Source organism: Bos taurus, chromosome 13 (assembly GCF_002263795.3).
Source record: "Bos taurus isolate L1 Dominette 01449 registration number 42190680 breed Hereford chromosome 13, ARS-UCD2.0, whole genome shotgun sequence".
Classification (NCBI taxonomy): Eukaryota; Metazoa; Chordata; class Mammalia; order Artiodactyla; family Bovidae; genus Bos; species Bos taurus.
The window spans coordinates 72,845,811-72,859,118 of record NC_037340.1 but is presented as its reverse complement, the minus strand read 5'-3'; the positions used below and the strand labels follow the sequence as shown (position 1 = coordinate 72,859,118).

At 49.4% G+C, this 13,308-nt stretch overlaps 1 protein-coding gene across 2 annotated transcripts in view; it reads right to left on the bottom strand.

Annotated features, from left to right (window-relative positions):
• Positions 1 to 3,745: 3,745 nt before the first annotated feature.
• HNF4A (hepatocyte nuclear factor 4 alpha) overlaps positions 3,746 to 13,308 on the bottom strand; it is a 29,733-nt gene continuing 20,170 nt past the window's right edge. The window contains exons 8-10 of one of the 2 annotated variants that reach the window (NM_001435154.1): positions 12,263 to 12,499; positions 8,012 to 8,164; positions 3,746 to 6,945 (exon numbers count right to left, since the gene is read on the bottom strand). In NM_001435154.1, coding sequence (NP_001422083.1) covers positions 6,803 to 6,945; positions 8,012 to 8,164; positions 12,263 to 12,499 — 533 coding nt within the window. In that variant the 3' untranslated portion in view covers positions 3,746 to 6,802. The remainder of the gene's footprint in view (positions 6,946 to 8,011; positions 8,165 to 12,262; positions 12,500 to 13,308) is intronic. The other variant, NM_001015557.2, reaches the window with a different exon arrangement.

Sequence of the window (13,308 nt, the reverse complement as noted above, 5' to 3'; positions counted from 1 at the left end):
AGGATGCTTTGGCACAAGGCTCCGCCCCTCAGTATTTGTCAAATAATGAACTTTTATCCGTTCGCACTGCTTCTGTGGTCAGCATACAGTGACTGACTCATCCTCCCAGGTCCCATCATGGTGGCTCCTGGGGTCAGACAATGGACGTTTGAATCTCGGCTGTTGGGCCAGCTCTGAACCGTGGACAAATGCCATCCTCATTTGTAAAATAGAACAATAGGAACACCTGACTCAGGGTGTTGTCATGGGGATGAACATATGCCCAACAATGTTTGGCAGAGAGGAAGTGGTCAATAAATGTGGGTCTTGAAACAGGATGTGGTTGTAGCTTCTCCATCATTAGATGGTGGCAGAGAATCCTGTAAGACAGGTCTCTTGGGTCTTGCCTTGGAATTTACAGATGACGCACTGATCCAAGAAACGTAGGACAAAGGTGATCTGGGTTCCACAGAAGAGGAAGTAGGGTGGTCCCACCAGTTTGGGGTGATTGCATGGACATTCCTTTGGATGGTCACACAACCCATCACCCAGAGTCCCTCCCACTTCTTCCCGTTTATTGAGGGGTTCCATCTGGGATAAAGAGATCAAAGCACCCAGTGTCATGGCTGGTGAAGGAGCCTCTGTAGTGGGTAGGTGAATTCCCAATTCTTGGGGGCCCACGTGGGTTGGTTGAAGAAGGCTGGGTTTGAGTCCTGGCTCAACTGCTCCCTGGCTTTGTGCCTGGGACAAGTTCCTTCACCTCTCTGAACCTCGGTTTCATCATGTCTAAAATGGTGATCATGGGATGTGGTGTTTGCCACTCAAGCTAATGTTGTTTTGCAACGAAAATGGAAACCAAGCTTGCGACTCTGGCTGCCCAGGTGGAGATTTGAGATTAACGAGGGCAAAGGGCTGATGAGGTTGGAGGAGCCAAGGCCAGAGGAATTTATGGCAGCCCAGGGTTTATGGTTTTGATATGGATTTATTAAGCACGCTCTAGGACTGCAATAGCCTGCTCTGTCCCCCACCCCCGCGTCCATGCTGGCAGCAGCATGGACGAGGTTTCTGATGCAACATTAGAGAGATTACTTCCTGGTGCTCGTGAGTAGAGGAAAGGCCCAGGGGACGGTAGGAGTGGCCCTGGGGATCAGGCTGCAGCGAAAGTGTGCTTTTGAGGCTGGAGAACTCAGTGGTTAGCTTCTCACTAGACAGGAGCTGAGTGAAGTCTACACTCACAAAGCCCCTCCTGAGCGGGCACTCTGTACACCTTATATACATGGCAGCTGTCATAGCTGTTGTGATCTCATTCAGTTCAATCCTGACAACACCCCTGGAGGGAGGGATCATTTCCGTTTTAGAGATGAGGCTCAGAGAGGAGTGACCTGAAAGTCAATCACCGAGATATGTGACTCCCAGCTCAGAGCTTTGGTCCCCTCCCTTTGTAAAACAGAAAGGGTCACCCTGTTCTACCGTCACCCTTGACCACACCTAGGCATCCACTGCCCAGCCATAAGCAAGCCTCCATCCCACCATCACCAAATGCTGTGTTGTGCTGGTGAATGGTGAACAATTGGCCAGCCAGGAAACACCTTGAATTGCAGTGTTTGCCATTTTTTGTGGTGTAAATGCTTCCACCATTGCTATCCGTGTAGCATCGCCTATCACAGAATTGGAAAGAGCAACTAAAAAATCAAATCTCTCAGGCCAGCTCCAGCACACCCCTGAGCAAAAGCAAGGTTGTGGTGGCCGAGGTACAAGCCCAGCCTCCTGGATTATCCGGGGAACAAGGTGGGTGCAGACCTGGCTGGGAATTCAAAATTTTATATTGGAGTACAGTTGATTGACAATGTTGTCTTAGTCTCAGGTGTACAGCAAAGGGATTGAGTTAAACACATACCTATTCTTTTTGAAGTTCTTTTCCCATTTAGGTCCCAAAGAAAGGCAATGCTAAAGAATGCTCAAACTACCGTACAGTTGCACTCATCTCACACACTAGTAAAATAATGCTCAAAATTCTCCAAGCCAGGCTTCAACAGTATGTGAATACCAGATGTTCAAGCTGGGTTTAGAAAAGGCAGAGGAACCAGAGATCAAATTGCCAACACCCACTGGATCATGGAAAAAGCAAGAGAGTTCCAGAAAAACATCTATTTCTGCTTTATTGACTATGCCAAAGCCTGTGACTGTGAGGATCACAATAAACTGTGGAAAACTCTGAAAGAGATGAGAATACCAGACCACCTGACCTGCCTCTTGAGAAATCTGTATGCAGGTCAGGAAGCAACAGTTAGAACTGGACATGGAACAACAGACTGGTTCCAAATAGGAAAAGGAGTATGTCAAGGCTGTATATTGTCACCCTGCTTATCTAACTTATATGCAGAGTACATCATGAGAAATGCTGGGCTGGAAGAAGCACAAGCTGGAATCAAGATTGCCCGGAGAAATATCAATAACCTCAGATACGCAGATCACACAGCCCTTATGGCAGAAAGGGAAGAAGAACTAAAGAGCCTCTTGATGAAAGTGAAAGAAGAGAGTGAAAAAGTTGGCTAAAGTTCAACATTCAGAAACCTAAGACAATGGCATCCAGTCCCATCACTTCATGGCAAATAGATAGGGAAACAGTGGAAACAGTGGCAGACTTTATTTTTTGGACTCCAAAATCACTGCAGATGGTGACTGCAGCCATGAAATTAAAAGACCCTTACTCCTTGGAAGAAAAGTTATGACCAACCTAGATAGCATATTAAAAAGCAGAGACATTACTTTGCCAACAAAGGTCCGTCTAGTCAAGGCTATGGTTTTTCCAGTAGTCATGTATGGATGTGAGAGTTGGACTGTGAAGAAGGCTGAGTGCCGAAGAATTGATACTTTTGAACTATGGTGTTGGAGAAGACTCTTAAGAGTCCCTTGGACTGCAAGGAGATCCAACCAGTCCATTCTAAAGATCAGCCCTGGGTGTTCTTTGGAAGGAATGATGCTAAAGCTGAAACTCCAGTACTTTGGCCACCTGATGCGAAGAGTTGACTCATTGGAAAAGACTCTGATGCTGGGAGGGATTGGGGGCAGGAGGAGAAGGGGACGACATAGGATGAGATGGTTGGATGGCATCACCAACTCAATGGAAATGAGTTTGAGTAAACGCTGGGAGTTGGACAGGGAGGCCTGGTGTGCTGCAGTCCATGGGGTTGCAGAGTTGGACATAACTGAGCGACTGAACTGAACTGAATTTCCCGTTTAAGCTATTACAGAATATCGAGTTGCATTCCCTGTGCTATATGGTAGGACCTTCTTGATTATCTCTTTTAAATACATTTATTCTTTTTTGAAAACAATGCTTACTTTTATGAGATTTCCTATGCCTGCTTGTTCCTCGTTGCTGGCAGGTTGACCCAGGTCCCTGGCAGTGACCCAGAACAGGGCTCCATCTCAGACCCTGATGGTCAGTGACAGACCCTGGAAACTTCTTGCCATTCTTCTTGCCATCACCTCCTCTCTTATCCCTCCCCTACTCTCTACATACTGAGCAGTTGGAATCAAGACACTAGATTTCAACTCCCACCTCTCAAGGAAAATTGCTTTCCCTGAGCCTCATTTACCTCATTGATAAAGCAAGAGGTAATCATGTCTACCTTGCTTACCTTGAGAAGATGAAAAAACCGCAACAGATATGAAAGCATTCTTCATATAGAAAAGAACTATCTGAATATTCTCATTCTTATTTCTAACACCTGAAAGGAAGAAAAGACACTCATCCAAGGACTTAGAAAACATAGGTGCCATTTATTTCTTTTTATAAACTTTTGTTAAAACGCACAAGAGTAAGAAATCTTTTTGGCTTCTTTGCCCCGTTGGGTGGCAGTGACAGGGGCTCTGGGGACAGCACAGGACCCGATGACATCCGCCATGGGAAGATGTTGATGAGTCTGGCGGGACGCCAGCCCACTTTCAGAACTGCTCAATGTGAATTTCTAACTTCATCACAATCAAGGCAAATCACGGAGCAATTTGGCAAAAGTAATTGGCTTGGTCATCACAAGAAATCGAGGAGCATCCACTTCCAAGGCTCTGCTCCCGTTTGTCCACCCTCAGGAGAGCCGTGTGGGTTCCGGAAGCTACTGAGAGCCCCCCAGAGAAGAGGTTGTCTCAGTGGAGGAATTACAGGGCCCGTGCTTGCCCTCCAACCCTCTTCGAGTCCATGAGATCGTATGTTTTAGGATCATGACTCAGGTAGTGAAAATAAAGATTTTTCCAACGTGGTGGTTTCAGTTTAAAGTCTTTTAGAAAAGTAAATTCTCTTTGTGTTTCCTGTGTGGCAATAAAATTATTAAAGTGGCATGGATTTCTCCTCCAGGGAGGTTGATTTGGGGCCAATAATTGGCCCCTGGCCCAGAAGATTGGCTACCGTTAAAAATCACAGCTACCCCACCCCACCCTACGGGAACTTCTTATCTCAGCTTTGTTTCCCATGGCAGAAGTCTGGGCAATAGTGAGGCAGGGTGAGGGGGTTGGGGTGGCAAAGAGGGGATGACAATGATCAGAAATGATCCCAGATTCCCCACCTTGCCCCAGACCCATCTGAGCACTCTGGCTGGGGTTTTTGGGGGAACGCCCCAGGAATGAGGGGTGGCTGAGGGAGGCTGGGCTGCCCTGAGCAAGGAACAACCTTTCCTGGGACTGAGGACTTGGCTTGGTGGAAGGGGAAACCCCAGCTCTGACAGCACTGCAGATGTGGTGATTGTTCTTGGACATCCCATCCCAATACCCTTCCTGCCTCTCTCACAAAAAGCAGTCCCTAATGATAGAATTTGGGGGGCACTGGGGTGCTGCCTGCATCCACTCAGAAACCTGCGTGGGGGGTAGGTAGTCAGTCTGACTGTTCACTCTCCTCCCTAAGCTCCAGTTCTAGGACACATCCCTTTAATTCCCACTAGGCAGTGGCACTTTCCAGAATTTTCACAAAGCCTCTAAAATTCTGCATGGATGAGTACTGGCTGTTCGATTCTGGGGTTTAATGGTTTCAGAAGGTACCCTGAGTGATGCTCCACAGAGTGGGTCTCAAACCCAGTTCTTCTTACCTCTCCCCCACCCCCACTCACACCATCCCATTTCCGGAATGCCAGGTCACAGTGGTCCATCTCACAATGGACTGCTGAATGCCCCTTCCCCACACTTAGGGACTGAAGAGACAGAAAAGGAGTCCAGGAACCATGACTTCTCCATGTTTATCAGCAAACAGGATTCTGGACCCAAAGTGGACTTTAATGCAGCCTCAGGCCAATCTTAGTCCTGGGAGCGGGCAGGTCTTCTGGGGAGAATGAGGCTTCCAAGGCTGCTGAAGCAGGCAGGAAGGTCCTCAGCTCAATCCCAGTAAGGACAGAAGGGGCCTTTTCAGAGATGTTCAACCACTGAGGCTAAGTGTGCCTGAGCCTGGCAGATCTGGGATCAAGTCTGGGTCACTTACTAGCTGTGTGAGTTCCAGAAAAATGATTTAACCACTGAGATCTCAATTCCTTCTTCAGTAACGATTTCTGGGTAATAAAGAGGATTAAAGGAGATGGGGCAGGTCAAGTGCCTTAAGACAGCACCGGGAGGAAGCGCTCGAGACAGGCCTGGTGGGATAATTCCTCCTCCCTGCCACTCTCACCTGAGGTTCACCCATCTGTCTTTTCCATCCCCAGCTTCATCTCCCTCACCTGAATGACACGGTCAGGCCCCATCTGACCTTCCTGCTCTCTCCCAAACTTCTGACCTCTGGAGGACTGTGACCTTCCAGTTTCTGAAAGCTCGGCTCCCTGCACATCCCTCTCCAGCTACTCACAGCCTGGGGACCCAAGTCGCCATGCCTCCGTCTGGCATTCAAGATCCCCAGGCTGTCCGGTGCACCCCCTCTCCTCCAGAGAGCCCCATCTTTCATCACCTCCTTCCATGGCCTCCTTCTGACCTCCCTGCCTGGTCCAGGCTGTCTGCTCTTAGAATGTTCTGGCTCACCTGTTCCACCAGCCAGAATCCAGCCCTTCCTTAAAGGCCTAATGGATGGTCTGCCCCTTCCTGCCTTCTCTGACCCCTCCCGCCTCCCCCTCGGTCCTGGCTGCAGTGTCCACCCTGGATTGTTCTTTCATGTTCAGCAGCCTACAGGGACCATCACTCTGACCCGAAGGACCCTCCCAAGTCCCAGAAGAAGGGAAGAGCCAGGGGTTAGAGGAAAAACGGCATCCACCTGCTCGAGAGTCTCCCACGCTGCACCGAGCTCCAGTCAGTGCTTTTCAAACGCTCCCGGGATGACTGGGGGTGTTGTTTGCACGTCGTCCTCAGCCTCTGGAGAGGTGGCTTTGGAGAAACGAGGATGACTAAGGAAGGGGGACAGTGGTGGCTGCGGCAGCAGAACAGGGATGTGGGACGAGCCACCATGTGACCCAGCCCAGAAGGGTTCTGTGTCCAACATTACACCAATCTGAGCGGGGAGGGAGCCGTGCTTCAGCAAGGTCTCGTGTCGTCTCCAGGTGGCAGCCATTTGGGGGTGAAGAAGTGAGGCGAAGGGTGAGGGGAAGGCAGTGGTTTCAGCAGGAGAAAAGCTGTCCAAGCAGCAGAGGATTTTCCAGCTGGGGTCTCCCCAAGTCACAGCCCCATTATCCAGAGCAAATGGTGAAGGGGGGCAGTGGGATGCAACCCACAGCCCGAGTTCAAGGGTCCTCGCCCTTCCCATCACTGCTCTGGGACTGGCCGGTGGTCACAGCTTGCTTCACTGTGACCAAGTGACCATCAGGGGCTCTCGGAGGGGGCTGGGGGATCAGCAGAGCCCCCGCCCCGCATTGACTTGCTAGATGACTTCCTGCTTGGTGATGGTCGGCTGCGGGATGGCAGAGGGGGGCTTGACGATGGTGGCAATAGCTCCGGGCAGAAGCTTGTAGGGCTCGGACCCTGAACCACCAGGCGGTGAAGGCTGTGGAGTCTCAGGGGTGGCTGGAGGGGCAAAGAGACAGACAGGGGTTGCTCAGAATTCCAGCCCTTTGTGGGTGGGGGTCAATGAAGAGCACTAGGGAAGTCCTCCCCACTCTCTGACACTTAATTTCCTCTTCTACAAAATGAGAGAATTAGACTAGATTATCTCTAAGGACTGCTACAGCCCAAACCTTCTGAGCCCCATATCACTAAGTCTAAGTTCCATCAGGTCTGGAAGGCTATAGCTGGGTGAGGTTTTGCAGTTAGAACCTTTTGCCCACGTCCCTACAACCCCCATCTCCTCCACCCTTTGATACAGAGTTGGATGCTTCTCCCAAACTGGGGTCCAGGTCTCCCTAAGGACCGTGGGACATGTGACAGGATCAAGCTTTCTTGGAGAAAAGGAAGAGCAGTAGATGAGACCCAAGGGGCTGGCTAACTGGCTCAAAAAATACTCTCCCTTTGATAGTTAGGTAGATGAGTAGCAGAAACTGATGGCCCCACCCCCATGACAAGTTCAGAATGTAATTTTGACTATGACCCTCTTGGCCAACTTTATTCAAAGGCCAACTTTCCCAAAGAACAATCTCAATGAAATGCGATCTCATTTTAGCGGACCCTCTCATCCCAGTGATAATCTTCCTCTTTGAAGGATCCTGCCCGATGACAAACTCACTCTTGTGAGACTTCACCTCAGAGGACAGTCTAGCCCAGTGGAAGCCTTCACCCAGTGAAGAGTCTCACCTAGTCGTCTAATGGACAGTCTTACCCAACTGGGAAGTCTAACTTCAGTGAACAATTTTACCTAGTGGACAACATCACCTAATGAAATCCTCACTGCAGTGGACATCCTCAACCAATCTACCCAGTGGATCGCCTCATCTAAGGACGGCTTCATTCAGTGGAAGCTGTCAATCACCTCACTGAATAAGCAGCCTTCACAAATGGACAGTCTCACCCCTCATTCCCTACCCTGGAGCACAGAGAGCTCTTTTACCCGATTTCCCATCTTCTAGACCCAACCTTCTCCACATTCCCTCTCAGGCCCCAACCTCACCCCTTCCAGGGGAGAGCCCAAGTTGCCCACCTGCCTGCCCCCTGGGCCGGGGCCACTCACACATCTGTCCGTTGCTGAGGTGAGCAGGCATCGTGTTGGCAACAATGACGTTGGTGCCCATGTGCTCTGGCATCAGGTGAGGGTGCAGGGGGTGGTGGGCATGAGGTGCTTCACTGGAGGACCCTGCAGGCAGAAGGTGCTCAGTGAGGATGCAGAGTCTGGGATAAAGGCCATGGGTCTTGAGGCACCACCGTCCTCAAGGGTGGCCGTCAACCTGCTCATCCAATCTTCACGACACCTATTGGGCTCCTATTTGTGGGTTAGTAAACTGGGGCTTTCCTGGGTGGCGAAGTGGTAAAGAATCTGCCTGTCAATGCAGGAGACACAAGAGATGCAGGTTTGATCCCTAGGTTGGAAAGATCCCCTGGAGTAGGACAGGCAACCCACTCCAGTATTCTTGCCTGGGAAATCCCATGGACAGAGGAGCCTGGTGGGCTACAGTCTATGGGGTTACTAAGAGTCAGACATGACGGAACATGCCCCCACACAAACTGAGGTTTCCATTCCTATTCACAGGCTTCATGAAGGTATTAAGAGGACTCACAAACCAAGAGGACAAAAGTAATCTGAAAGGAACAAAGGGTATATGAGGAAGCTGTGAGATCAGTTAGATATTGCAATGAGCGGTGTATTGATTGCATGTTAATATAATGGATCCAATCAATGTCTCTCAAAACTCCTTGGTATGCGAGTCCTTAACCTTTTGGTCCCAACTCACCTTTCAGCCTCATCCCCCACATCTGAAGCCCAACTTGCCTATTTATAGCATCTCCACATCCTTTGGACTGACCTAGCTCTGTGTTTTGCTCCTGTGTAGCTAAAGATGCCTTCTACCCCACTTCCTCCACCCCCACCAATATCCCCAAGTCCAAATTCCAACTCATACGTTCCCTCCTTTTGAAAGCCTCTCCTGATTCTCCCTACTTCAGTAGAAAGTAACTTCTCTTTCCTTGGAATTCACATAGTCACTTATCTGTAACCAATCTTTGGGGAACAATCACTTCTGTCTATGAACATTACAATTACAGGTGTAACTTTCTTCTCTCTTTGAGATCCTAGCAAAGTGTTTGGAACACAGCAACTGCCTCAAGAAAATGTGTCAAGAGAATGACAGTACCATATATACAGCATGTGGTCTAGTAATAGGCTATGGCACTAATACAACAACGATGGAATTTTAGGGCTTGAAAGGGGTCTTTAAAATACACTGTTGCAGGGGCTTCCCTGGTGGTCTAGTGGTTAAGAATCTGCCTTGCAATGCAGGGGACTTGGGTTCAATCCCGGGTCAGGGAACTAAGATCCCACTTTGTGTTGCTGTTGTGCTCATTCATGTCCGACTCTTTGCCATGCCATGGACTGTAGCCCGCCAGGCTCCTCTGTCTGGGGGATTCTCCAGGCAAGAATACTTGAGTGGGTTGCCATTTCCTTCTCTGGGGATCTTCCCAACTCAGGGATCAAACCTGCATCTCCTGAGGCTCCTGCACTGGCAGGTGGATTCTTTACCACTGAGCCACCTGGGAAGTGCAAGTAAGTCCATACACCACAACGAGAGAGCCCAAGTGCCAAAACAAAAGATCCCACAAGATGCAACAGACATCCTGCATACTGCAACTAAGACCTGATGCAGCCAAATAGATAAATAGAGAAAAAAGTTTAAAAGTACATGTTTCAGTGATAGCTATCGACATACTATGTGCCAGGTACCGTTTCACAGCGTTTTCCAGGTTTGACATAATTTAACCTTCACAACAGCCCTAAAGGCCGGGTATCATTATTAACCTCATTCTACAGATGAGATGACAAGGCCCAAAGAGCTTAATTATTTTACTCAAAGTTTATCTGGCAATAGCACACAGGCTCCTTGCTGATCCTAGCCTCAGTGACACCTGATTCACGGTGACCCTGCATTCACAGGGTCAAAATGAGAAAAAAGTGAGTTACCATGTGACAGTGGTTCTCAGCTAGGGGTGATTTTGGCCCCTCGGGGGACCTTTGACAATATCTGAGTATCTGTCACCACTGAAGGAGTGTTACTGGCGTACCACGGGTAGAGGCCAGTCATGTGCCCAAAGAAGATACAGAAGAGCCCCCTCAGCAAAGGATGATTCAGACCCAAGAATCCACTGAGGTTGAGAAACCTTGCCCTTGGTCAGCACCAGTGATCACGTCACCTCCAAAGTCTCACGTTCAAGCATCTTTATTTAGACCCTGCCTCCTATCATTCCGGCTCGCTTCCTCTAGCACCATCCCTGCAAAAATTCTTCAGCCCCATTGAGGCTGTCATTTCACTGGCCCCCACTTTTCACTGCCTGTCACCTGTCTTCATCCCTCTTAGTCCAGCCAGGATTCCACGGCACATCATCACAATCACTCCTCTGCGATCAGCCTTGGCTCTCTCCCAGCTCCCTTCTGAGCAAAACATTCTCCCAAGGCAGTTGACTCTTGCTGTCTCTACTTCTCCACCTTCCAGCTCACTCAGTCTGCAACATCCTCCCCTGGTTTCCTTTCCCATTGACACTGCTTTCAACACAATCGCCAAGAGCCTCCTTCCCCCTCCTGTGGAATTTAACACCATTCAATGCTCTGTCCCCACTAAAACACACTCTGCTCTTGGCTTCTGGGACTTCCCTTGGCTCTTCTCTTATCCTCTTGGCTAGACCTTCCTCCATCTCCTTCTCTGGCATCTGGTTTCTGGGACACCACTAAGCTGCCTCTTATCCCCAACTTTGGGCTTGTTTGGGGAACGGACTCAAATATCCATCTGCCTCCTGGATAACTCAATGTGACTATTTAATAATCATTTCACGCTTCACTAAATTCTACAATGGATCTTCACCCCCCACCCCCACCCTCAGTCTCAAATTGTTTTTTTTTTCCCCCAGTCCTCCCCGTCTCAATAAATTACTCCACCACCATTCCTGTTCCTCAAAGCAAACATGCAGGTTTCATCCTTGACTCTTACCCTTCCCCTTATTGCCCCTGTCTGATCAATCAGCAAATTCTGTGAGTTCTTCCTCCAAATAGATGTTCAAGTGCATCTGTGTTGATCAATTTCCAGTCATGTCTTGGTTCAAGCCTCCCTGTCCTTCTCCTGATTGACGACAGTGGTATTTCTCAGGGGTTTCCAGTCTCCATTTGCCCTCTGATGTTCAGTTTCTATCCACAATTGGGATAGTTTGTTGAAAACATTAGTCTGATTTTCCATTTTTCTTTTAAGAGTTGCGACGAGAATACAATGCAAACCTCTAACCACAGCCTCTAAGACTATATTTATGATTTGGTTTCTTCCCAATCTCTATCTTCGTTTCATACAGTTCCTCTCGCCTCACAATCTTATCTTTCTCCAACACACAACCCTCTGCTGCTTCGGGGCCTTTTGCACTAGGTTACTTGTGCTTAGAGTGTTTCTTGTTTGGCTTTTAAATGTTATCTTTCCTTCCATTAGATCTGTGGCATAAGAGCCACCACTTTAGAGAGGTCTTCCTTGACCAGCCTATCTAAAGAGGCCCCCTTTCAGTTATACTTGGTTATTTCAAAATTTATAGTTGCCCTCTTTATTATATACTCAGTTATCATCTGTTCCCCCGAGTGTTAATATACACCAGCACGCGCACACACACACACACTCATATATACACTCATACACAACCTCTGGGAGAACTGACTCTTGTTCTCTGCTGAACCTCCAGCACTTAGAACGGCGACTGGAACATGGTAACTTCTCAGCACCTGAATTAACAGGCCATTGTCCCCATTTTCCTGATGAGTAAACTGAGACTCTGGTAGATAAAAGGATTTGCCCAAAGCTACAGATCAAGGAAGTCATGGAGCTGAGCGGTGAGCTCAGGTCTACATGAGGCTTGTCTCTTAGAGAGGCTACCTCTCCCAGCCCCGCCCACTGGCTCAGATGGTAAAGAATCCACCTGCAGTATAGGAGACCTGGGTTCAATCCTTGGGTTGGGAAGATCACCTGGAGGAGGGCATGGCAACCCACTCCAGTATTCTTGTCTAGAGAATCCCATGGACAGAGGAGCCTAGTGGGCTACAGTACATGGGGTCACAAAGAGTCTGACACAATCGAGCAACTAACACTTTCACTTTTTCACAGAGTGAGGAAGTGATGGAGCTGAGAGGTGAAGGCAGCTCTGCATAAGTGAGGCTGGTCTCGGAGCGGCCTCCAGCCCCGCCCACCTCTCAGCCCCTCCCAGGCTGGACACTAACCTCCCAGCAGCATCTCCTGCAGCAGGTTGTCGATCTTGGCCATGCCGAAGAGCTTGATGAACTGGATCTGCTCGATCATCTGCCAGGTGATGCTCTGCAGGGTGGGCAGCAGCAGCAGCAGCTCGCCGAAGCGGCCACGCGAGTCGTACTGGCGGTCGTTGATGTAGTCTTCCAGGCTCACCTGCACCTGGGAACGCAGCCTCTTGATCTTGCCCGGGTCACTCAGCCCCTTGGCATCTGCAATGGGAGGGATTGTGCCAGGGAGGCAGAGGGCCAACCCGGAGCGTCTGGGGAGGTGGGACCCAATGTCCCCTTACTCCAGGGGCTCCGATGGGAGACCTAGTGGCCCGAGGGCACCTAGGGAATCCTAGCAGTGCTGCGGCAAGACTTCAGGAACACTCCCAAGAGGGTACCTTGTAACCTTCTCATCTTACAGATGGGGAAACCAAGGCACACAAAAAGGAAAGGACTTGGCCCAGGCCACAGAACCACTTGTTGGCAGATCCATGATGTGGAATTAGGGCTCCTGACTCCCGGTTAAGGCCCCACTGGCAGTCCAGTGGTCAAGACTCCACCTTCCAATGCAGGGGATGCTGGTTCAATCCCTGGTCGGGGAATTAAGATTCCACATGTCTCACAATTCAGCCAAAAAGAAAAAAAAAAAGCCCCACAATCCAGGCCTCAGCACTTGCTTCTTCTGGTGCCTCATCAGTCTCCTCACTTGCCTGCTCCCTGGCCTGTGTGGTCTTGGGGTCTCAGCTTAGATCACACTTCCTCTGGGAAGCCTTCTCCATTCCATCCTCCCAGCTCTGCACTCTGAGTGTTCATGGTGTCCCCAAACTTCTGTGGCTCTTTTGTCACTACTGGGCACACAGGATGGAATGTCTCTTCCACTAGCCTGTGATCTCTGTACAGGCGTACACACATCTTTTAAACCCACCACCCAGCACCATGCATTGTCAATATTTGTTGAACAGATAACTAGATGAAGGGATGGGTACATGGATGGAAGGGTGAATGAATGAAAAAAACAAAAAGCAATGGAT